General features: G+C 54.0%; 7 protein-coding genes across 7 annotated transcripts; 3 read left to right on the top strand and 4 right to left on the bottom strand.

Annotated features, from left to right (window-relative positions):
- Positions 1-920: 920 nt before the first annotated feature.
- On the bottom strand, positions 921-2264 carry BKA78DRAFT_376439 (uncharacterized protein; the record flags this gene model as incomplete). Its single annotated transcript, XM_066892825.1, has 2 exons — positions 921-1938; positions 2059-2264. The coding sequence occupies 2 exons, from the start codon at positions 2262-2264 to the stop codon at positions 921-923; spliced, it is 1224 nt and encodes a 407-aa protein (XP_066749854.1).
- A 1328-nt stretch (positions 2265-3592) lies between these two features.
- On the top strand, positions 3593-5533 carry BKA78DRAFT_340325 (uncharacterized protein). Its single transcript, XM_066890317.1, has 4 exons — positions 3593-3861; positions 3915-4053; positions 4103-4290; positions 4342-5533. The coding sequence occupies exons 2-4, from the start codon at positions 3953-3955 to the stop codon at positions 5058-5060; spliced, it is 1008 nt and encodes a 335-aa protein (XP_066749855.1). The 5' UTR covers positions 3593-3861; positions 3915-3952; the 3' UTR covers positions 5061-5533.
- Positions 5534-8953: 3420 nt separating this feature from the next.
- Positions 8954-10803, bottom strand: BKA78DRAFT_245388 (amino acid permease/ SLC12A domain-containing protein; the record flags this gene model as incomplete). Its single annotated transcript, XM_066884122.1, has 6 exons — positions 8954-9403; positions 9493-9959; positions 10007-10341; positions 10443-10598; positions 10650-10689; positions 10746-10803. Coding segments are annotated over 6 exons (1506 nt in total), but the record flags the coding sequence as incomplete, so codon positions are not given.
- A 569-nt stretch (positions 10804-11372) lies between these two features.
- Positions 11373-12755, top strand: BKA78DRAFT_340327 (HAD-like domain-containing protein). Its single transcript, XM_066890318.1, has 2 exons — positions 11373-12321; positions 12377-12755. The coding sequence occupies exons 1-2, from the start codon at positions 11723-11725 to the stop codon at positions 12498-12500; spliced, it is 723 nt and encodes a 240-aa protein (XP_066749857.1). The 5' UTR covers positions 11373-11722; the 3' UTR covers positions 12501-12755.
- Positions 12756-12860: 105 nt separating this feature from the next.
- BKA78DRAFT_359678 (FAD dependent oxidoreductase) lies at positions 12861-14847 on the top strand (the record flags this gene model as incomplete). The annotated part of the gene is made up of 4 exons (XM_066892388.1): positions 12861-13501; positions 13538-13924; positions 13990-14524; positions 14611-14847. The coding sequence occupies exons 1-4, from the start codon at positions 13173-13175 to the stop codon at positions 14845-14847; spliced, it is 1488 nt and encodes a 495-aa protein (XP_066749858.1). The 5' UTR covers positions 12861-13172.
- Positions 14848-16227: 1380 nt separating this feature from the next.
- BKA78DRAFT_245312 (fungal-specific transcription factor domain-containing protein) lies at positions 16228-18801 on the bottom strand (the record flags this gene model as incomplete). The annotated part of the gene is made up of 1 exon (XM_066884118.1): positions 16228-18801. The coding sequence occupies one exon, from the start codon at positions 18799-18801 to the stop codon at positions 16228-16230; it is 2574 nt and encodes an 857-aa protein (XP_066749859.1).
- Positions 18802-19235: 434 nt separating this feature from the next.
- BKA78DRAFT_291767 (uncharacterized protein) lies at positions 19236-19916 on the bottom strand (the record flags this gene model as incomplete). Its single annotated transcript, XM_066885950.1, has 1 exon — positions 19236-19916. One exon carries the CDS (start codon positions 19914-19916, stop codon positions 19236-19238), a length of 681 nt encoding a protein of 226 aa, XP_066749860.1.
- Between the last annotated feature and the right edge of the window lie 1495 nt (positions 19917-21411).

The following is a 21411-nucleotide window of genomic DNA, read 5'->3' on the forward strand; positions in this document are numbered from 1 at the left end:
GTGTTAAAACTTCCTTGCAACTCCATATGATGCTCCGATTCCAGTCTGATGTATCTAAAACCCATGCTCCATGCTGTACCTGGAATGAAGAGAACGCCGACGCGCAGACTAGAGAGAAGTTTGGACTTTGCAGTGCAGGAAACACGTTGGTAGAAGGGAGATACAGTTTTAAAAAGAGTATGAGGCCAATCAGTTCTTATCCATTGGCGGCAGACCAATGCTCGGGACTTGGCGCGGATGTTGTGTTGCTGCTATGGCTTGTCCCTAGTTGACTTCCCCTGCCAACACTCAAAGAACATGTTTCGGCGAGGGGTATCGAAGGTATAATGTGATTTGCAACTAAAAAAGACACAAAGCTCCACTGCACGGCCGGAGCCTTGAACCTCAAGAAACCTGATTCCGTTCTCCTGAAAACACCGCCCAATTCTCCGTTTACCCAATCTTACTCCGGACCTGTAACAAGAAACCAGGAAACCATACTCAAAGTGCCAATCTGAACCACAACGCCGAATCGGTAAACCATGAGCCCCGCATAGAAAAAGCAACAGTGTGAACAAAGAAGAAGCAAAAGCATTTGATGTGAAAAGCCGGATCCGATTCTTGGCCGGTGTCGAGCAAGTGTGAGAGCTGGTAAAAAAGGCAGCATGGATGGATGTATCAAGGGACTGCTCAGAGCGGCAACCGAAGAGGCACACTGATGTGTTAGGATTTCGGACTAGAGCTGCCTTGCTGCCGTGGTTGCGCACTTTGCTCTTTGGGGCGGGGAAAACAAAAGTTGATGGACACATGCAAAGTGCTTCAAATGGGATCGCTCGATGTCAATCAGAGCCTGGCTTCGCGGGGCATCAAAGTCGAAAGTGTCTGGTTCGAGGGATTACAACAAGTTCTGGATCTCCACATGGTTTGTGGGAGAGAGAAATTCAGATGTCAGGCTTGTCGGAAGCAGGAGGCTTCGTCATGGCACTGCCGATGGTTTCCTGCACCTTCAATTCGACATGGGACCGGACATTATCGATGCTCGCGCCGGTTGCCAAGGCCTTGCTGAGGATATCGTGCATTTGCACCATCAACAAGTTGATCTCCTCTTGAGCGATAACTTCGGGGCAAATTTGGCCAGATGTCGACTGAACCATCTCGGCAATTCCTTCGGTTGAAGACTCGTTGATAGCGTCTCCGGGATGTTTGAGCTGGTCTGGAGGGGCCTGGGAGGCATGTCCGTAGTTGGGGACCTCAATCTGCATCGGATTCGGAGATTGAACAACCGGTGTCGGGCCACGATGGGAGGAGCGGTATGGGATTGCTGGGGTGTAATCGGGGGCACGTAGTCCAGCGGAACAAGACGTAGCCGTGGCGCCTGGATAGAGGTAGTGGCTGTCCGAGACCTCGGGATAGTAAGAGAGAGCAGAAGAGGCGATGTTGGTTGCGGTTGTCTGGATTGTCGCGGGATGAATGAAGTGGTCATAGGAGTCAGCAGCTGGGATGCCGAAGGTAAATCCGTCGTCAAGCTTGTCATTCCAGTAGCTGTTGGCGGTATTGGCTTGCTCCATGAAATGGCTGTAGATCTCGTCCGCGGAAGTACTTCCCAAATCTCGGGCATCATCGTGTCGTTCCGAGGTGGCAACGCAGGTGTCGTGGAGAGGTTGAGGAATATCTTGAGCACGGACAGTTGAGGTTCCCAGGACAGAACCCATGGCGGGTTGTTCCTGCTGTTGGCCAACCCAACCAGGAGACTGCGGTACCTGCTGGAGATCGGCGCCGGTGGTGATCGGTCCAATGTCTTTGGTCTGGCAATGAAGCGATTGCTCGGTCATGTTGGCGGGAGAACCAGGCAAAGGCAGCTGCTCGAGATAAGTTGACGCCGCGCTCTTGCCAGCAGCAGAAGCTGCAGCGTGCTGAGCCCGGACTGCCTTCTTTCTGGGCCTATGACGGTCTGTTGGGCTGGAGAAGTGGTCAGCTTTGTTTTGTAAAGGCAAAGGATATGTGAGGAATTCAACGGACCCCAGCCGCGAGGCTAACATTGTACATCAAACAAAGCTTTGCTGGGCGAGGGCGACTTACTACTTTCCCGCATTGCCCATCCGGCCGGGCAGCAACTCAAGGAGTGGGTATTGCTTCAAATGGAGTTCCTTGACGTGCGCTCGAAGGTGAGAGCATTGGGCAGTCTTGATGTCACAGAAGCCGCACTGCCTCTCGCAGTGGTAGATCGTCAATTGGCCCTGAGTCGGCCAATTATGGATGTGGCTGGGATCTCTGTCGCAAGGCATGGTTTATTGCCAGAGGGGTTTGGTCTTGTCTGTCATTAGCACAAATCCCACGCGGTCAACATATCGATCAGCTTACGCCGAAGAGGATGAAATGCAACCAGGACCAGGAGGAGCCGCGCTTGAGACCCTCGGGTATCTGAGTAGGCAATGCTCCAAATAGAATACTCAAGGAGATGGCAGTACTTGAGAATGCGCTTGACAATATGCCCGTGGTGGATGGCGATAGTTGACGGACTCGTGTGGGAGTGAACGTGCTCAGCAACGGGGGCGTGGTGAGCGGAAACAATGCCACTGGAGGAGAGCTGGAGGAGATGACGACGTTGTTGATGATGCAGATGATTTGAACAAGCGTCGTTGGACACCGCGTGCACAGGATAATCGGCTGAAGCGCGCTTGTTCTTGGTGATGGTGGTGAGAAGAACGAGCAGGAGGCTGGCAGTGGACGACAGCGCTCCGTGATGTTGCCCAGCCCGGCGGGCCCAGCAACGCGGTAACCGGCCCATGTGGGTCCAAATGTGTCCAGATGACAAGTCGAGGTTTGGAAGTGTTAAAACTGCTAGGCGCGAGTTCGAAACCAACACTTAGATTCCTTTCCATCTTCGAAGACTTGAAGGCTCTAGTGACCTTGGCATTGCTCTTAACGGTACCACAGAGCGACATTGATGGTCCCCGACGTCTTCTGAGCACCAGCCCTGACTTTTTCATGATCAAGACCCCGACGTCGCGGAATCTTGGCATGGTGTTGCCGCCCGCTGCGCTCACTTCACCCACAGGGCGTTGCGTCCACCTAAACCTTGATCCATCCTTTCCAAGCTCTTTCAAAGTCGGCCATTTGCATGCCAGGCTTTATCCGCAAAGATTGAATGTCCGCGAATTCGGTCGGTAGAAAGATTGCCGCGTGCTCAGCGTTGCCCCGATGGCTCTTCAAATCCTACGCAGACCAATCAAGATGGCATCGTGGTTTCTGGGAACTTTCCAAAACGATGCCAAGTAACCGATGAAAGATCAAGACCTGGTGGTCCTCCAGTGATGCGAACATACGTCTTCGGCAAATAGTTGCTCGTCTTGACGCCATCGATGAGGTGCGCCTATTTTTTTCCACTCAAAAAAGTTTCCCAAGCTCTTTTGGAGTTTGAAATCGACAGTTGGCGTTCAAATTGACCGCTTTTTCGTTCTGATGTATAAACGCAGAAAAAAGTTGTATAGAGAAGGAAGACATGTCGTCGGCGGGCTGCAAAGCCCGACAGGATCACGTAATCAAGCTATCGCGAATCATGGCGTCACCAGATGGCGAACCCTGCAAAGGTCAGTCTTTCCATCGCTTTTGACTGCGCAGGACGCAAGGGATGACGACCTACGTTACCAAGGTCGTGCAGACGCATCTTTCCATTTGATTCGCCGAAAGTCGTCAGCACGAGGCAGCCACAACTGCCACGCCGGTGACGAGAGGCGGTGTCGACAAAACAAAAAAAACTCTACGAAGGCCGCATCGTGCTGAATTGTCTCTTGTTTCCCCGCTTCTTCTTGTGCCAGCACTATGAATTTTTAAGCCAGCATACTGCAATAGCCCCTTTTGACGAATCAACTTCACGATTGGGTAAGATGCCAACGCTATAGATACTGCTTTCGGAAGCTTACTGAGACATGCAGAACGATAGCACTTTACGAAGCAGCAAGATATACACGACATGATCCAAACCAACGCCTTCCTGGCTGAGCTTGCCGAGCGTCTTAATCCATACGTTACTCGGTCGCCGCTGCGCTTTCTCGAAATCGCCGATCAATGGATGTGCGAATCTCTCTTCCTGATTCCAATCATTTTTGGCTGAAATCCGTAGTTGCCCGCCAGTCGTTCGAAGATGCTGCCAGAATGTTCTGGCAAGCGAGTGGGCATACCAACTCCCATTCATCCAACCATCATCGCCGGCAGATTTGGCCGCCGCTGTCATATCGAAAGCGCTGGACGACTTCGCCGACTCGGACGACTCTAGTTTCACCGTTGTCGATTTTTGCTCTGGCAGTGGAGGTGCGTCTTTCCGCCACCAAACGGAGCTGAATTCCCGTTGATGATTCGCAGGGCCGGTCCCGACCATTGAGAGAGCAGTAAACCGAAGACGCAAAGAAAGAGGCTTGTCTCCAGTATCATTTTTGATGACTGACCTAAACCCAAATGTCGACGCATGGAGAGATGTTTGCAGGAAAAGTCAGCAGTTGAGCTTCATCCCGCAATCTGTCGACGCGACAGATCCTCCCAGCTCCGTCATTAGCGCCTGCTCGAACCCCGAAGGCCACATGCCCAGCTCTGGTTCCCGACGACGCATCTTCCGCCTGTACTGCCTCTCATTTCACCACTTCTCGGACGCCATGGCACGCCAGGTGCTGGAATCGACGCTCGACACGGCTGATGGATTCGCAATCCTCGAGCTGCAAGACCGCCGCCTTGCGTCCTTCGTCCTGATGGTGCTCGATTTCTTCTTCATCTTCCTCATGACGCCGTTTTGGTTCGGTGCCGATCCAGCGCACCTCTTCTTTACGTACATCATCCCCATTGTCCCTTTCATCATGTCATTCGACGGAATCGTCAGCAGTTTGCGAACGCGGACCTTTGGAGAGGTGGTGCGGCTTATAGACAGCGTCAGGGGCTTTGAAAAGACTGGAGATATTGAGAGCAGTCACCGTGCACTTCAGCAGGTAGGAAAGGTCGAAAGGTACGGATGGGAATTCAAGGGAGGGAGAGAGGTGCACACTTGGCCGCTTGGATACTTCAACTACATTGTTGGGAGAAGGAAGCGGTAGCTTGACGTAACCAGCAGATACGGATGGCTCTTTATGGAAGAAGAATTTGGATGCTCTTTGCGCCGCTGACTCTCGTACCAAACTTGTTTTCTTCACCACCTTTTCTCCCAATCCCCACTGCCTGACAAGCTTTGAGGTCAAACATGAGTGAGCATGCCTCAGTCTTCTAGCTGCTAGGAGACTTGAGGCCAAAACCTTAAGACGTGGACGAAGGCCTTGGCTAACGCATCGAAAAGTGGTCAATGAGACTCTCAGTCGCTGAAAGGATGTCAAAGCATGGTACAGAGAGTAGACGGAGCCAATGAAGAATGCTTTCCGGAAATAGAACAGACGTCATGTCCTATATCAAGATGCGGTTGATCAATTGGCCATCAGGACGCGTCTTCACTCAGCTCGCAAGCATCGCCCAGCAAATGAAGCCTTGGAAATCCTCGACATCCAGAATTAGCAACTTGGCAGATGGACGGCCTCTGCAACAATGAAGAGGCCACGAACGGGTCGAGCCGACGACGTCATTCATCGCGGGAATTCTGCAAGGAACATCGCCAGAGCTTCATGGAGCCGCCTGTCGCATCTTGGGGATACACAGCTGTAGCCAAGACACCAGCCGACGTATTCGCATTCGTCGATATCCAACGAAGTCTCTTGGTCGCCGGCCAGCTCCCAACCTCCTACACACAAAGATAGCCGCGTATCCGACTGGGCACGGGAGCGACACAACGGCGACGAATCTAGACCACCCGGAGCAACGGAGAAGATGCAACACAAGGCGGAGCTGAAAATTTTTGGAAACAATGTCGCAAGAGGAGAACGGCTGAGCAGCAACATGAATCAGAGGATGGACCCTTCTTGGCTTGCTGCGGGATCCTCTGGGACGCTCCCTGTATAGCGTTCCGCGGAAAATTGATCGACGCGGAAGTTTAACGTTGGGATGGGTCTCTTGACTCGGATGCTGTCTTTGATAATGGTTGATAATGCCAGGCGAACGCCGTCCATTGGAGGAAGTTCTATGCCGCGAACCGTTCAAAACGGGTAATGCGCGACAGCAATCTGGCAACGATGCTGGGCAACTTTGTCCGCTTTTGGAAAGAAACTGAGACCCAAGGTCAAGTGCAAGAGCTTAGCGATGATAGCAAACGCATGAGCGGGCGGGCTGCCTCTCAAAGGGGTAAAGCTCAAAAAGAAAAGAATTCGAGATTCAACAGATCGGAAAAGCCGGGAGAAGAATCGAGACTGACAGTGTGTGGCTTCTGGTAATCAGGGGTCTCCAAGAGGGTCCTAATACTTTCAGGACAAGCTGAGATGACAAAGAGCATATGGGAAGCCCTTTGGCCATTGTCATGCTTGAGGCCTTGGAACTGTTGTTGAGCAAGAATGATTTCTGGAAATATGTGCAGCTTGGATCAGAGCATCGGCAAACAACAGATGTTCCTGGATTGTAAACAATGAGGGACGGTGGACGCACAGGCTTACCAAAGATTTGAAAGCAACCGCGTAGCACGGAATCAAGGAATAATTCCAAAAAACTCCACCGACTCACCTTTAGAAAACCACCCGTGATAGTCATGATCCTGACCAGCATAAGTTGACAGAAGCACGGAACAGGCGGATCCGACGTCTTGTCTTTCGGGCAAGATCTCATTGGAAGGCTGCGCCGTTAGTGCACTGTGGCATTGCCAACGGTGCATGCATAGAAGATGAATCTATTGCATGAACCCTCCAGCATCCTATTGAATGGAGGTTTCTGGTAAGCAAAATGCTGGTCGTTCAATGCTCAACACTTTCGCGCTTGGTCCTGCATATGCCAGAGTATTGATGGCCATCTTTGCAATGTTCGTGTTCGTCTTGAGATCGCAACGATGTCCCAGGCTGGCGTGCTCCTCGACGATCGAGCAGCGGCTTTCTTCGTATCAGTGTGGGGGCTCATGAACGGTTCCTGTCGCCCGCATCTTCAGCTTGGTCCACCAGTGGAGAAGCTTAAGGTGTGCAAAGCGAGAACCGGCCCCGCTGGGAGATGCACATTTTACATTCTGTGTGTTGACTCGTTTCGTCCGGTCCAGGCAGCCAATAGAATTCCGACTTAAGTCCCTGGGGCTCAGCGCGGGCATTGGATATGCAACTTTGAGTACCCAGTAAGGATGCCGACGCCTCCACACCTCCATATGCACAAGGTGACTCGTGCGGCCGGGCATCGAAAGGCCGATGGTATGCGCGCATCATTTCGGACTTGACCCTGGTCAATCCCCCGCCATGTCTCGAGGTAGTGCTGATGGCGTGTCCGCGTGCTGGGTGTGGGTGTAGTGGTGGGGGTTTTTCATTCGGTCCAAGTGGCATTGTTCAAGACCAACCCAGCAACGTTGCGGTCATCTGTGCCAATAGCGACGATTCGGCGCGCCGTCATCCTAAGGATCCTCAGCTTGGCCAAGCCAAAATGCAACAGAAGCTTCGACAAGGCTTTCTGGAACTGATCTCCTGCATCCAAGCACGCACGCCGTGTGCCATGCTGAGAGGCTCTCCGGCAACCTGACAGGTACTGCCGCCACTGCCGTCTTGATATCGCACCTTTCCCGCTCGCTTGGATATCAACTATTCTTGGGCGCTTCAATGTCAAAGCTTCCAGAGTCCTGCCCGTCCCGGAGGTTGTCAAGTCTTTTCATCCGTCTGGACATGGTGGGGCCGATATGTTGATGAGCTGCTGGGAGCGGAGGTTTGGAAAGTGCTGAACACGAAGTGCCGTCCGGCTGTAACCGCGGCGCCGGTAGATCAGGTCCTTGGCTTGATGAGCGTGCAGAGCACGTCGAGATTCGTAAAGAGTCAACGCGGGCGGAGCGTGTCGAGGTGTTGTTTGAAGGATTATCGAGCGATTAGAGCAATCACAGATGGACAGTTAGTTCCATTGTCTCGAGATGGGCTTGATTTACCCGTTTATCCGCTCTGGAGATCGCTGGTGTTAAGAATTTGCTTGGGCTTCGCAGACCGACGTTTGGTGGATTATCTGCGCCCAAAGCCGAAGCGAGGGCAGGCGTTTCCAGCCCCTCTTCTCTCGACCCCACGGCGAATTCCTTCAACACCATCAGCGCAACACTTTTGTCGACAAATCAAACGCCGAACAAAGGAAGACACATCCCAGATAAGAACGAAAAGATAGGCCAGCGGCGAAGTGCGAGAGCATGGCCCTCGGCCCGCTCCGAGCGTTCCTGACAGCGGCTCTGCTTGTTTACTCACCACGTCACGACGCATCCAGCCACAAGCTCCGCTGCCGACCCAACACGACAAGAAAGCTTGTTTGAAGTGCCGCCGTGAATACGAAGTGGGGTCTCTGCATCGTCTCAAGAATGGCTTCGGTGCCTCTGATGGAATTGCGACTTGCCCTACAGGCAAATTAAGGCCCTGCCCGGCACGACGCACCGGCTGCCCTTTCGCCTAGAGGAATCACCTCGCATATTTACCCTCAGCGGCGCTTCCAGGCTCAAGAACTGGCTGCTACCGAGGCATCACGAGCTTGAGGCATGAACGGGCAGTTTGGAAGTCCGAACAACACACAGGATCCTTCGGACATTGAACTGTACATGCCTTGGACGTCAGAGTCGAACAGGAAGCTGGACACGATTATCTGTGAAAACGACGATAGAGGGGTAGGTTTGGATAAAGATTTCAGGCCCATGAGAATTCTGTGCTTTCAACGCCGGAGGCACTCAGCAGAACGCGAAGAATATCCGCATTCCCGACTTGGTGGAACTCATTCAGAGCATGAATTGGAAAACCTCTACATTTTTCACCGCCGAGCAACGACAAAAACTGCAGTCCATGCAAACGCACCCAAACTCTTGAGCGCACATCCAATTCCTAGGCTCACAAACAGCCGTGGACATCCAACAACGGGTATCCTCCAATCAACCAACAATCGCATGCCAAACTCTCTTCGTCCATCCCCAGGCACCTTTTGTTTTCGGCTTGGGGCTGAGGGCCTCCTCTTCCTTCTGCCTTCGTTCGATTTCATCAAAATGGAAGGCCTCGGTGAAGTCCATGTCTTCCGGCTTGACAATCTTCGTCTTGTACCACCATTTGTACGCAAAGTAGTCGATGACAAAGAGAGGGGCCGCGATGTAAGTCGAGAAGAATCCCTCTGCCGATGGCTTTCCACCAAATGGCCAGAGAGCCAAGTAGAACTCCATGACCATGATGAGGAAGATCACCAAGAGACCCACGTACTGGGTAAACGGTGCAAATCTGTCGTAAAAGGGGAGCGACTTCGCATCGATGCCCTGAGCTTTGAGGCCCTTGCGGAATCGAATGTGCATCCAGTAGATCGTGCCCCACTGTAAGAAGCCACTGATTCCAACCTACTTCAATCAGCAAAGTCCGCTGTATTTTACTGATTTGGGGATGGGAATCGCGAAAGGTAGAATCAAAAACAGGGGGCAGTGCTTACAAGAGAAGAGAACCAGTTGTACACCTGGATCGCAGTATTGTTGCAGTTCAAGTAGCACAAGCCGCCACCGAGGATCATGCTGACAAGCATCGCAACCCAAGGCCGGCCCGAACCGTCCTTCTTGCCGAAAACCGGATGGATCCAGTTCAAATCTGAAAGCGCGCATAGAGTGCGAGATGCGATGTATGCGGAAGTGATGCCGCACGAAATGACGGTTATCAGGATGAAAGCGTTCAGAACGTGAGCGAGGCCATTGAGTTTGGCGTGTCTGATTGCGAGGACAAAGGGCGAGGCCATGGTGCCGGACGCGTTGATCAAGTTCGGTTCATTGTGCGGAATACACATCCCCACCAGCCAGATGTTGACGACGAAGAAGGAGAACATACGCCAGAAAAGTGGTCGAACCGAACGCTTGACTGTTTCTCTGGGGTCTTTTGCCTCTCCCGCCATGACGGCAATGTGCTCGCCTACAACGATCAGCAACTCTGTTGTACAGAGGACTTGGTTGTCATACCTCCGCCAAACGAGAATCCAGCTTGCACGAACGCCGCCGCAATGCCTTTGATGCCGTTTATGAATGCTCCCGGGTCTTTCCAGTATCGGAACTCGATGGGGCCGCCCGTGGCTTTGATGCCTCCACTCGTCATGATCACCATGAAGAATATGATGGCGACGAGGGCAAGACACTTGAGGAAGGAGAACCAGAATTCAACTTCACCGTAAAGCTTGACTGGCCAGTAGTTGACGAAGGCGATGATGAAGAGGAAGATCGTGATCCATACCGCTATACTGACCTTGTACGAACCTTCCCAATAGTGCAGGACGGAAATGCAGGCAGTGATCTGTATCCTGGTCAGCAACTTCTTCCAACTACAGGTCTCGCTGCTGTCTTACTTCGGCAGGGATAATCATCACCCACTACAGAATGGTTAGCTCATCCTCAGTCGTACCGGAACTCGGTACTTACGTTGAACCAGAAGTTGATTCCAATGGCAAATCCCAGAGCAGGGTCGACATAGTCACCGGCTTGGCGGGTAAAGCCTCCGTGGACCGGCTTGTATGCAGTCATTTCACCAATAGACATGTACATAAGGTACACGATCCATCTGCATCTGTTAGTGACCCGACGGGGATCTCTACAGTAAGACCAGACTCACGCCATGATCGTATAGGAAACGGCGATTCCGCCGGGCCCAGCTTTTTTGACAGTCAGAATTTGCTCAACATGCCTTTGAGGTGGATCCGGCGCTCACCTTTGGCCAAAGCGCTACCAGTGCCAACCCACAAGCCCGTGCCAATACCAGCGCCTAGTCTTGGTCAGCCACACAGATTTATAAAGAGTTGCCCTTGGAACTTACCAAACGCCATCATCATGATTTGTCTCCTCTTCAACGACCGAGCATAGCCAACTTCTTGGAGCGGCTGCACGGAGCCAACCCCGGAGTCTGAGGTGACTTGCGAGGCCTCGACCGCAACATCTTTGACCTCAAGCTCTGCAGCGTTTTGATATGTTGGAGGCGGAGCTTTGAGCTCCGTAACACCGGGTTGTGTCATTTCTGGTGAAGACGGCAGTCCTCCCAAGGTCAATTCCAGGCAGACTGATGATGAAAGGATCCGAGATGGTGAGTACGACACTCGTGAGGGAGGTCTGCGTTCATCTACTTTTTTTACTATCTCGCTAATCTTTGAGTTTTTGCCTGATTAAGCTTCCAAGGTTTCTGCAGCAGGCCTTCTGACCTCGACGACGACAACCACCCAGACACGATTGGTCTTATCGGATACTTTGTTGCTCGCGAACAATCAATTCGTCTGCTCTCCAGACTCCCACCTTTTCGTCGAAAATCATCGCCTTTGCTTGCGGACGCGAGGTGTCGGTAAACCTTATCTGCGACCGAATCCCTGATCTGTTGATCGGACGACGACGCGCCGAGCAAGGAGGCGGCCGGACATGCGCGACACGTAACCACGGCGCGGAAACGGGTTCCAGAAACGGACATAGGTGAGGGGAAGCTTGCAACTCGAACGGCGAGCAGGCATTCGAGCCGCAAGCTCACAGCGATGTCGGACAAGCTACCGCTATGACTGGACGCTCGAGGAGCATTCATGAACAGCAACACCTCTACCTTGATCAATTTCGAAATTTTGTCCTGTGAACTTCAGAAACACCGCAATCACCGTTCTCCAACCAGAACCCAATCCTCTCTCCGCCAACGGACACTTCACAATCATAATGACTGGATCAACAAAGAAGCACGTCGTCTTCGACGTTGTCGGCACCTGTGTCGGCTATGGAGTCTGGTTTGACGCCATTGCATCGCAACTCGGGCCCCGTTTCAAGGAGTATGGCATTCAACCTCAATTGTTTGCTTTCGCGTGGATGGAAGCTGCCGAACGCGAGTACACCTATCTTTCCCTCAGCGGCCGATACAAGGTCTTTTCCGAAGTTCAAGGAGCACTCTTCTACCGAATGCTCTACCAGGCCGGCGTACCTGAGCCCCGGAAGTTCGCAACAGAGGCGGACCTCAAGGTGATCATGGACGCCTACGACCGATTGGAGATGCGCCCGGGTGTTCACGAGATGTTCAAGAAGCTGAGAGATGCGGGATTCGAGATATGGGCTCTGACTGCGGGCGACAAGCGAAGAGTGGGCGGATACTTCAAGGCTGCTGCACTGGAGTTGCCCGACACGAATCTCCTGAGCTGCGATGAGTCCGCCATTGGCAAGCCGGACCCCAAGGCCTACGAGCCGGCATTGAAGATGCTGGGCGATGGAGTCAAGATTTTTGCTGCTGCCCATATGTGGGACGTCTCTGCCGCCGTGACTGTCGGGTAAGAGAGCCCCCCCAAAACTTTCTCGAAGCTGTTGCTGACGTCGAACATTTAGTTTCAAGGGCGCATACTGCAGTGTCTGGGAAAAGGAGCCATGCACCGAGATCTTTGGAGAAATGGACGTAATGGCAGACGACTTCATCGAGATGGCAGACAAGATAATCGCGACATGGGGATAGGGAGACCGAGAACTTTGCAAGCTCCGAAGCTTGGTAGCAAAAGTTGTGGCACACATCTACGACTTCTCCCGATACAATTCTTCGAGAGAGAGACTACTCTCTATCTTTAAGGCATCAGGAGCTTGAAGACTCCCTGTCTCTATACATTCTTACTTAGCACCAGGAAGCCTAAGAGTTGGCAATTTTTGTCACCCACCATGGCGGCATCGTCATAGGCAAACCGAGAGCTTTGCGAGCTTGAAAAAAATGTCATAGCTTCTTTCCAAAATAGTCGATGGACCCTATCGACAGGCCCCTGTCGCGATTCTCCGACCCTCACGCGCCGTTATCCGGCTTGATACGATGCGGGCCGCAGTGATAGCCCCGCCTTGCCACACCCCGAAGTGGATAGGAAATGAACGTCTCTCCAAAAGTTGCCGCCCACGTCTCACAGAACATGCGTTTGAAATGCAGCACCACGGAGTCTTGCGTTTCGTATCTCTACGAAGCCGATGTCGGGCGGAGCTTGTCTGAGTCGAACCATCTCATGTACGGATCATCAACCGACACATCTATTTCCAGTTGTTTTTGTAGTCTTATTATAGACCTACACTGTCACTCGCTTTGATTTTACAGCATTCAAGTCTGCTTGCATTTCTGCCTACAGTACAAGGCCAACATCACTGCATCATCATGAGCCAGATACTACGGGCCCGCGACCGCCTCGAGCAGGTCTCCAACAATCTTGCGCCATCCGAGTCCTCAGCTTCTCCAGACCATGCGCCATACCCGTACCCCGTCCCCAATCCCATGACGCCGTTCTGGCGCACAGAGCTCCATGAACTGGATAGCCATCGCAGCACTGCCGAGATCCCGACCGAGACGGATGTCTTGGTAATCGGAGCTGGCTTCTCAGGAGCCGCAATGGCCTACCATCTTCTGGACGAGAATCCCTCCCCACCGTCGATATGCATTTTGGAAGCTCGCGAAGCATGTTCTGGAGCAACTGGCAGAAACGGCAAGTAGATACGACGATGATCCACCTGCGCTCTTATCAGAGCAGATAGGCAAGAACAACAAACTGACGATTTTACCACAGGCGGCCATCTCAAGCCTGACGTCTACTTTCAAGTGCCGAAGTACACGGCGCTCTTCGGCGCCGAAGCAGCCAACGAGGTTGCGGCGTTCGAGTCGTCCCAGGTTTATGCGGTGAAAGAGCTGGTAGAGAAGGAGAAGATTGACTGCGATTTTACGTTGACCCGCGCTGTCGACGTGTGCCTTGATGCCGAGCACGCTGCCAAGTGCAAGGCCGAGTTCGAGCAGCTGGTCGCCGCCAAGAGGCCCAGCGTGCGCGATGTCTTCTTCGCTGAGGGCGCGAAGGCTGAGGCTATAAGCGGTGTTAAGGGAGCTAAGGCGGCTTTTACGTTTACTGCCGGTCATGTCTGGTAAGAAGACTTCTTACCCCTGTTTATCCCTGATATCAACCCGGCTAACATCAACTCCTTAAAAGGCCGTACAAGCTGGTGCTCCATCTCCTTTCCCTCGCCGTCTCTCGCGGCGTCAACCTCCAAACCCAAACGCCTGTTCTATCCATCTCCCCCACCCAGGACAGTGACGGCTACTGGGTCGCCAGCACACCGCGGGGGTCCATCCGGGCACGCAAGATCGTCTACGCCACCAACGCCTACACTGCATCCATCGCCCCTCAGTACAAGGACAGAATCGTCCCCGTCAAAGGCATCTGCAGCCGCATCGCAGTTCCTGACCCCGTCAACCGGCCCGCCCCCCTTTTGCCCAACACGTACAGCCTACGGTACGCACCGGGAATCTACGACTACCAGATTACGCGCAATGATGGAAGTATCGTGATTGGCGGCGCTAAGCCCGACTTTTGGGGTGACACCAAGCATTGGTATGGCGTCACGGACGACGCGACGTTGATTGCGCCGGCGGTGAAGCACTTTGATGGATACATGCAGCGCAGCTTTAGGGGGTGGGAAGACAGCGGCGCCAAGCTTGATCGTGTGTGGACGGGCATCATGGGGGTAAGTCTTATCTCTGTTTCTTCTGATTAATACTTGTTTCCCTTTCCCTTCCACTACCAGGCCTTTGCTAATCACGTGGGTTGCAGTATACATCGGATCTGATGCCGCACATCGGCGCCGTCCCCGGCAAGCCCAACCAGTTCCTCATGGGCGGCTTCAATGGCCACGGCATGCCGCTCATCTGCCTGACGTCCAAGGGCCTGGCCAAGATGGTCCTCCACGACGTGCCGTTCGAGGAGACGGGCATTCCGCGTGTCTTCAAGACGACTCAGGAGCGTCTTGATAACGACGTCAACCTGATCTTGGAGAGCAAGCCGCAGTAAATGATGATGCCGTGGTGGTGTGAAGGCGAGCGTGATGCGTGGGATGTCAGAAGGCGGGCAGATGAATGATGTTGAGGCATGATGGAGGGAGACAGGGAGCGCAGAATGTTCCGTTGTTAGCTCTCTGTTGCAGCGTTCGCAGCTGGCAGATGACGATGACGATCAACAGCGCGGCCTGTATCAGTCGAACCGCGACACAACTGCGGTCCCGTCTTCGTTCTGGACACTGATGGATGGAGAGATTGGGAAGAAGCCAACCAACGAGGGCGTCGAGAAGAGAGAAGAGAAGGAGTAGGGTGGTAACCAGCGAGGCGAGCAGGCAAGCATCGATACTAGTCTCTCCTCTAACTAGACATCTAGTAATCAATCAATCAATCAGCGCAAACCATCTCGCCCTTCCAATTGGTCAACGCATGATGCGGGTACTTGCGGCATAAGGACGATACTGCATCGCTGAAGCGCTGCATAGGTACGGCGGCAGGCTTGGGCTGAAGGATGGATGGGTGGACGGCCGTCGGCCTGGGGTGCATGCAGCGGCGCATGGCCACATGACGCCTGGTGGCTAGTTCGCTGTCACCCAACGCAGGTAGCGTCGCGCGTGGTAATGCTTACGTACGGGAGCAAGTGAGACTGTTGGTATCGACGAGTCCGTCTGTCCGCATTTCGTCGTGCTTCACCGCTCCCCAAGAGACTTGAGCATAACATACATCGCGTCGCGATGAACACCGTAATGCATCGCTGGTGGCCGTGTTTGCTAAGTTCTAATGCTATCTTCTCTTGCTTAGTTGATGGACCGACTAGCCCAGTTGGGAAATTCGTCCTGTCCGTTTGCCGTCTGTCCAGCTATCATTCGCTCTGTGCGAGCTGCCCCTTCAGTTCAGCGTCCCGTCCTTTCTCCTCTCAGCATTAGGGATTGTGGTAGTTCGTCGCCGCCGCCGCTGGCTCAACACCAGCGTATACACGACCAGTTTGCCCGTCAGCTCGCCCGCCTTTGCGGTGAAGCTTAGCGCTCGTGGAATTTGCTCTGGGGCGCAGAGTACGGCACATCATTTCAAGATCACCGTCTGAAGATGAAGTGATGAGATTCAAAGTTTCAATTCCATTGTCCCGTCTGCAGCGCGCCGGGTTGCAATGCTCCTCTTCGCCATTTGCCAAAGCCAAACGTTTATAATACAGCACAAAGAAAGAAATCTACATCTTCTGAAGACGCTGGAAAAAGCAAGTTGCCGTCCGTCATGCTGGCCGTGCCTTTGGCTTTGCAAGTTTTTTGTTTTGATCTTCTGCCGTGACGCCCCTTCCTGATTTTTTTCTGCCTTGATCTTTCATTCATGCGGCCGTGGGAAGGTGGGAAAGTGAAAGGATCTTGAGAAATGAATTGGCTCAAACCAACATGTACTCGCCGTCTGTGCGCTCCATGGCTCTGCGCCATCTGAAAGCCTGTCTGTCTTCGCCCTCAGCCTTTAATGCCGGCTCAACAGCTCTGTCGACACCTGCGCCAGGGAACTCCATCTCTCTGTCCTCCCTGCTCCACACGCGCTCCAGAACTTCGAGGCCACGCAGGTTGTTCCAGAACCCGCTTCGGCGCATGACGCCGACGCACTCTGCTCGTATCATGGCGCGGTGGCCCTCATCAACACATTCCGTGCCGGTGATGAAGAGCGGCCACAGCAGAAACTTTTGCACAGGGCTGCGCGGCGCGATCTGCGAGACATGGAAAAGCGCCTGCGCGACGAGATTTTGGAAGTTGAGCGAAGAGCTGGCCAGCGATGGGTGGGCGAGTCGCTCAATGTAGAGCAGTGCTGCGTAGCGAAATGACTCTGACAGGTTCAGAAGATCGTGCTGGTGCGGCTCGAGCGTCGACGCTGTCGCCGAGCACATCGATGGGAGCGCTTGTGTTTGCTCGAGCTCCCACTGCTGCAGGTGATGTCGGATGTCGCGCCATTCGGCCCAAAACTCGTGTCGTTGGTCGTGCGGGAGGTCCAAGGGGTTGGTCATGTGGGTATGGGCCAGTGGTGTGGCCCATCCATTGCCGTCGAAGTGGATTGCGTCGCCAGGCTCAGGATTCGCGTTGAAGCGGGTACTGACAGGGCGATTTTGACTAAGGAGGTTGAGGCGGCCGAGACGTGCGATAATCTTGAAAAGACGGCCATCGCATCCAACGAGGTGCTCCAGGGCGCCGAGGCTGCTGGATTCTGCAATGGCATCGAGTAGTTCGCCACGCACTTGCGTCTCGCGGTCGTTTACCGTGGATGTCATGACGTCGAACCACGTGAAGAACATTTCGATCCATCCAGTGAAGCTCGTCCTTTGCTCTGGCTTGCGCAAGCTCAGTAGCCTCTTGACTCCTTCAAGCTGTGTGCGGAACTTGGAGAAGCCACTGTCGCTAACGTGGAACAGGCAGAGAACGAGAAGGGTTGCGAGGACCGAGTCGTGCTGCGCTCTGACGGGGTCGGCCAGCTCTTGGTTGAGTAGCTGTATAGAAGTGGCCTTGTAGTGGCGTTCTTCATCAGATGGCTTTCCATGCATCTCTCGAATCTCTTCTGGACTAAATCGCTGGTGACTCCCTGAGTGCACAAACTTTGCCTCGGAGTTTTGGCGAATCCTGATGTTGTTGACTGCCAGCGCTGCTATTGCGTTGCGCAAAGCCTGACTCTCCATGGCCAGGCCCATGACGTGCATGCGGTACGGATTCGACGATCCATCGTATGCTACAAGGGCAGGACAAATCATTCGATCATAGTAATCCAACAAAACTTGCATACGCGGAGACAGACGATTGACGGAGAACACATGACGAGTGCCGGCCATGGAAAGCTCGGCAAGCGCAGCAGCGGCTTCAGAGGAGCGCCCACTGCTCTCCGTACGCTCGTGGGAAATTTGCCGTGTGCCACGGCTGTAGGACGAGTCTGAAATGTGCGCAAAGTTAGGTCCCGCTGCTGCCCCAAGTGCGCTAGGGAGAAACGTATCTTGGTAGCCAGGATGCTGGCTATATGCTTGTGGCTGCATGGAGCCAATGTCATGAAGCTCATGCAAGCTTTGGTCTGAACTGATGCTTGAACTAAGATCCTCGTATATCACAGGGAATGATCTTGGGGCGTCAGGGAAAATTAGCGACTCGGTGGAGCTGATTGGTGTACGCGAGGGGAGCAGGTGCTCAGGATAGGAGTGCATGATTGGATCGGCAAAGTGAAAGTCGTCAGGAGTCCCGGGAAAATCACTTGGTGAGGGATAATCGCCCAATGCGCTGTCGCTGTGTGAACTGAGGGGTCCGGTCGACGTGGAGAGAGCCGAATCGTCGTAGGGAGCAGCCAAAGAGGTATGGAGTCTTTGAAGTGGCTTCGGAGGCAACTGAGGGCGTGACTTGCGGCCCGCTCCGCCAAAAGATTCCATGTGCTCTCCAAAACTCGGCAAATGCCATCCCTGATACGGCACAGCAGGCGGTGGGATGTGAACTGGACTCGTGGCATCCATGGTCGCATATTCTTGCCCCGTTGGACTGTGGATTGGGGAGGGGGACTTTTGGCCCGGTTGAGCGCACGGTTGTCGTTGGATTGGTTTCTGAGACATGGTCGACGTTGGTGGACTCGGCAGAGACACTGAAGGCTTGCGAGCTGTCGTATGGGTCGAGTTTTCCCGCGCAGAATTGATGTTCGACGAAGGGGACTTTGGAACCGGACAGGACATGCCCCTCAATTTTCCACGGCTGGCCACACCAACGCCCCAAGTCAAAGTGGTTCGATATCCAGAACACTCTTTGCCCATGTCTATGCACTGGGTGCAGTATGGCCTTCTGCGATCGCACTTTGCCTGGCGCTGGCGGCAGGTAAAGCAGTCCTCGGTGGCTCCAGTAGCAACAGCTCTTCTGCGGCGCTTGCGAGGCGTGGCAGCAGGCGGACTCGTGGTAGCAGAAGCAGTGATGGCCGTTGCGGCGGAAGAAGGTTTCGGGGACGCCATGACTCTGGTGGAGAGAAATTAAGCTTAAGCAGGGAGGACAGAGGCAAGTGTTGCAGATATAAATGGGTTGGATCAGATGTGCGTCGAGAGAGCAATCATGTCTCGGGGAATCCCATGCAAATGAAGAGGTGTCGTGAACGATGCAAAGACAATTGCGTGGGCGGCATGGGGAATAGAAGAGCGATGGCAGTCGGAGATGGATGGTCTAGTATAGTAGAGAAAAAGAGAAAAGCGCAGCAGCAGCGCGAGCAGCGCACCCTGGCGTGCAGGGCGTGTGGCGTGAAGAAGGGGGGTGCAGCTCGTGCAGCATGGCTTCCCCCACAGGCTGGGTTGGATGTAACATGGATAGAAGGGCATGCACGGCACGGGCGCCAATGGAGGGGGCGGAGCAGGACGGAGACCCTGGCCGGACGGCAGCAGGGCCGTTTTGTGCGTCAGGGACCGTCTTTTGAGCGGCGGGCATTGTGGTCGTTGAACTGTGGGCATCCGGGGACGGTTGGCATGTCATGGTGTTGACGGCCGGGGCCGACGCAGGCGAAGGCCGGCGCCAGCGGTCCATCACCAAGGCGGCACCGCAATCTGGGCGCCCGGCGAATCATGCACTGCAACAAGCCAACCACCACCAGCCCGACGGCATCGTCGCCGTCGCACGCGCTGTCTAGCGCCTGGACGAGAGGAAAACATGGCCGCCACATTGCGACCTTGTGCACCAGACCGGCGACCCCGCAAGCACACGGAATGCCCACACGACCAGCCTCTGCCTGACCAAAGCTGGTGACGACATGCCGGCGAGCGAGAGCGGCGGGCGGCGGCACGGCTGCGCAACCGAAAAAAAACCACCAGCGGCAACACTCTCCAGTATCCACAGCTCTTGGACCTCTCTCTCTGTCAGTCGTCCGCCAGCCACTGTCTCTGCCCGTCCATGCAAGCCCTGCCGCCGCTGTGTTCCGCCTCGCGGCGCCGCCGACGCCCTTGTGCAACTCTCTGCCTTCAAGCTTTGCTGCTGAGCCTTGACCGCCCGTACGTGCATCGCAGCGCAGTAGCGGCAAAGGAATGGAAGAAAAAGCACCAAACTGCCTCTGACCAGCCCACGGCCCAAGGCATCCAGCAGCCATGACACGCTGCTGCTTGAAGGGCGGATCACGCGTTCGGAGCAACGCGACCTGGACCCGGGCACGTCCTTGACTTTATGCTGCCTCCACTCCACTCCACCTCCACCGGCAGGGCAGCGCAGGCAGGGCATGAGGCTGACCCCAAATGTCTCTCACCTCACGTGTCCGTCGTCGCTTTGGCTTGGCATTTACGTCGAATCGTCGACTTTTTTGCTCCCCGCTCCATTTCGGCGCCACACCATCAAGCGACATGCCGACCTGGACCGCGGGTCAAGTTTTCCTCACCGTACATTGTCAACGGCCACCACTGCACGCTAGAATGAGCTTGATACGTGCTTTGAGCCGTCACCACATGGCCATTCGCTGTATGTCTCAATCGTCGGGACGACAACTCTGCCAAAGACCGTCTTCACGCCGACCGGCTCCGTATTCAAGGGCTTGCACCAAGTCATCTTACCCGGTTTATCCCTACTGTCTTCATCTTACTGGACTCGCCGTCTCGTAACGGAACATCAATTCGGCCGACCAACAGCTCCAGTCGCTCCACATCCCGCGGCGGACGTGGGACTAGCCGCAATCAGGCTAGCCAACCACATGCTCTGCAACCATCTTGACTATCTCTAGCTGTACATGGGAGAGAGGATAGTTGCTGTAGTCTGATGACTAGAAGTCTCGACAAACATCCTCTTTTCCACCGCTTGGCCGTACCAAAATCAAGTCATCCATGAGACGCGGCCCGAGCCCGAAAAAAGTGCCCGACTGGGGACGGACACAACCGACGTTGGAGCTCGGGCTGTTTTCATCATCGACTCGTGTCGGCCTGCCTGAAGTTGTCTGAAAATATTTCAAACGGCTGCGGGATACGATCCGGCCGGAACCGACAACCGCAAGCGTCTCTCATGGCAGCAGCTGGCGTTCGTTGCGGCGTCTCAGTCCTGCATCATGCAGTTCAATCTGTGCCGTCACTGGATGCTGCACAGAAACACCCCCCCGCTGGCACCTCAGCACAAGGCTCAACACTGCACTGCTGCACATTCCTAGCCTCTTCATGAGGAAACTTCGTCACTGCTGAGCCATCACGTTTGTGGCGTCATCTTCAACCAGCCAAAGCTCTCATTTCCAGCCCTTGTGCTTTTTACTTGAACCGTTCAGGGTGTATGCAGCCGGAGCCATATTTCAAACACCGAACCGGCTAACCAATGTTCTGCAAAGATCCATCATTGGTCCTCGATATCGCAGAATCTTGATATTCTCCATCTTGCCGATCCTTTCGTCCTATTTGGGCATGTAGACTCCATGTACGCACCAAAATTTTCAACGTGGGACTGGATTTTATCCTTGCTCACTACCTGTGATACACCCAATCCATCACCTCGGCCCATGGTCTCTCAGCCTTTCAAGTGAGAGCCAAGAAAATTTTGCTTTCGACCCCATCCACGCTGTCTTGGGACGCGCGTTGAATGGTATGTCGGGGCCTGTCTATACGTATCACTCGAGA

Source organism: Phyllosticta capitalensis (genome assembly GCF_038381095.1).
Source record: "Phyllosticta capitalensis strain CBS 128856 chromosome Unknown BKA78scaffold_1, whole genome shotgun sequence".
Lineage (NCBI taxonomy): Eukaryota > Fungi > Ascomycota > Dothideomycetes > Botryosphaeriales > Phyllostictaceae > Phyllosticta > Phyllosticta capitalensis.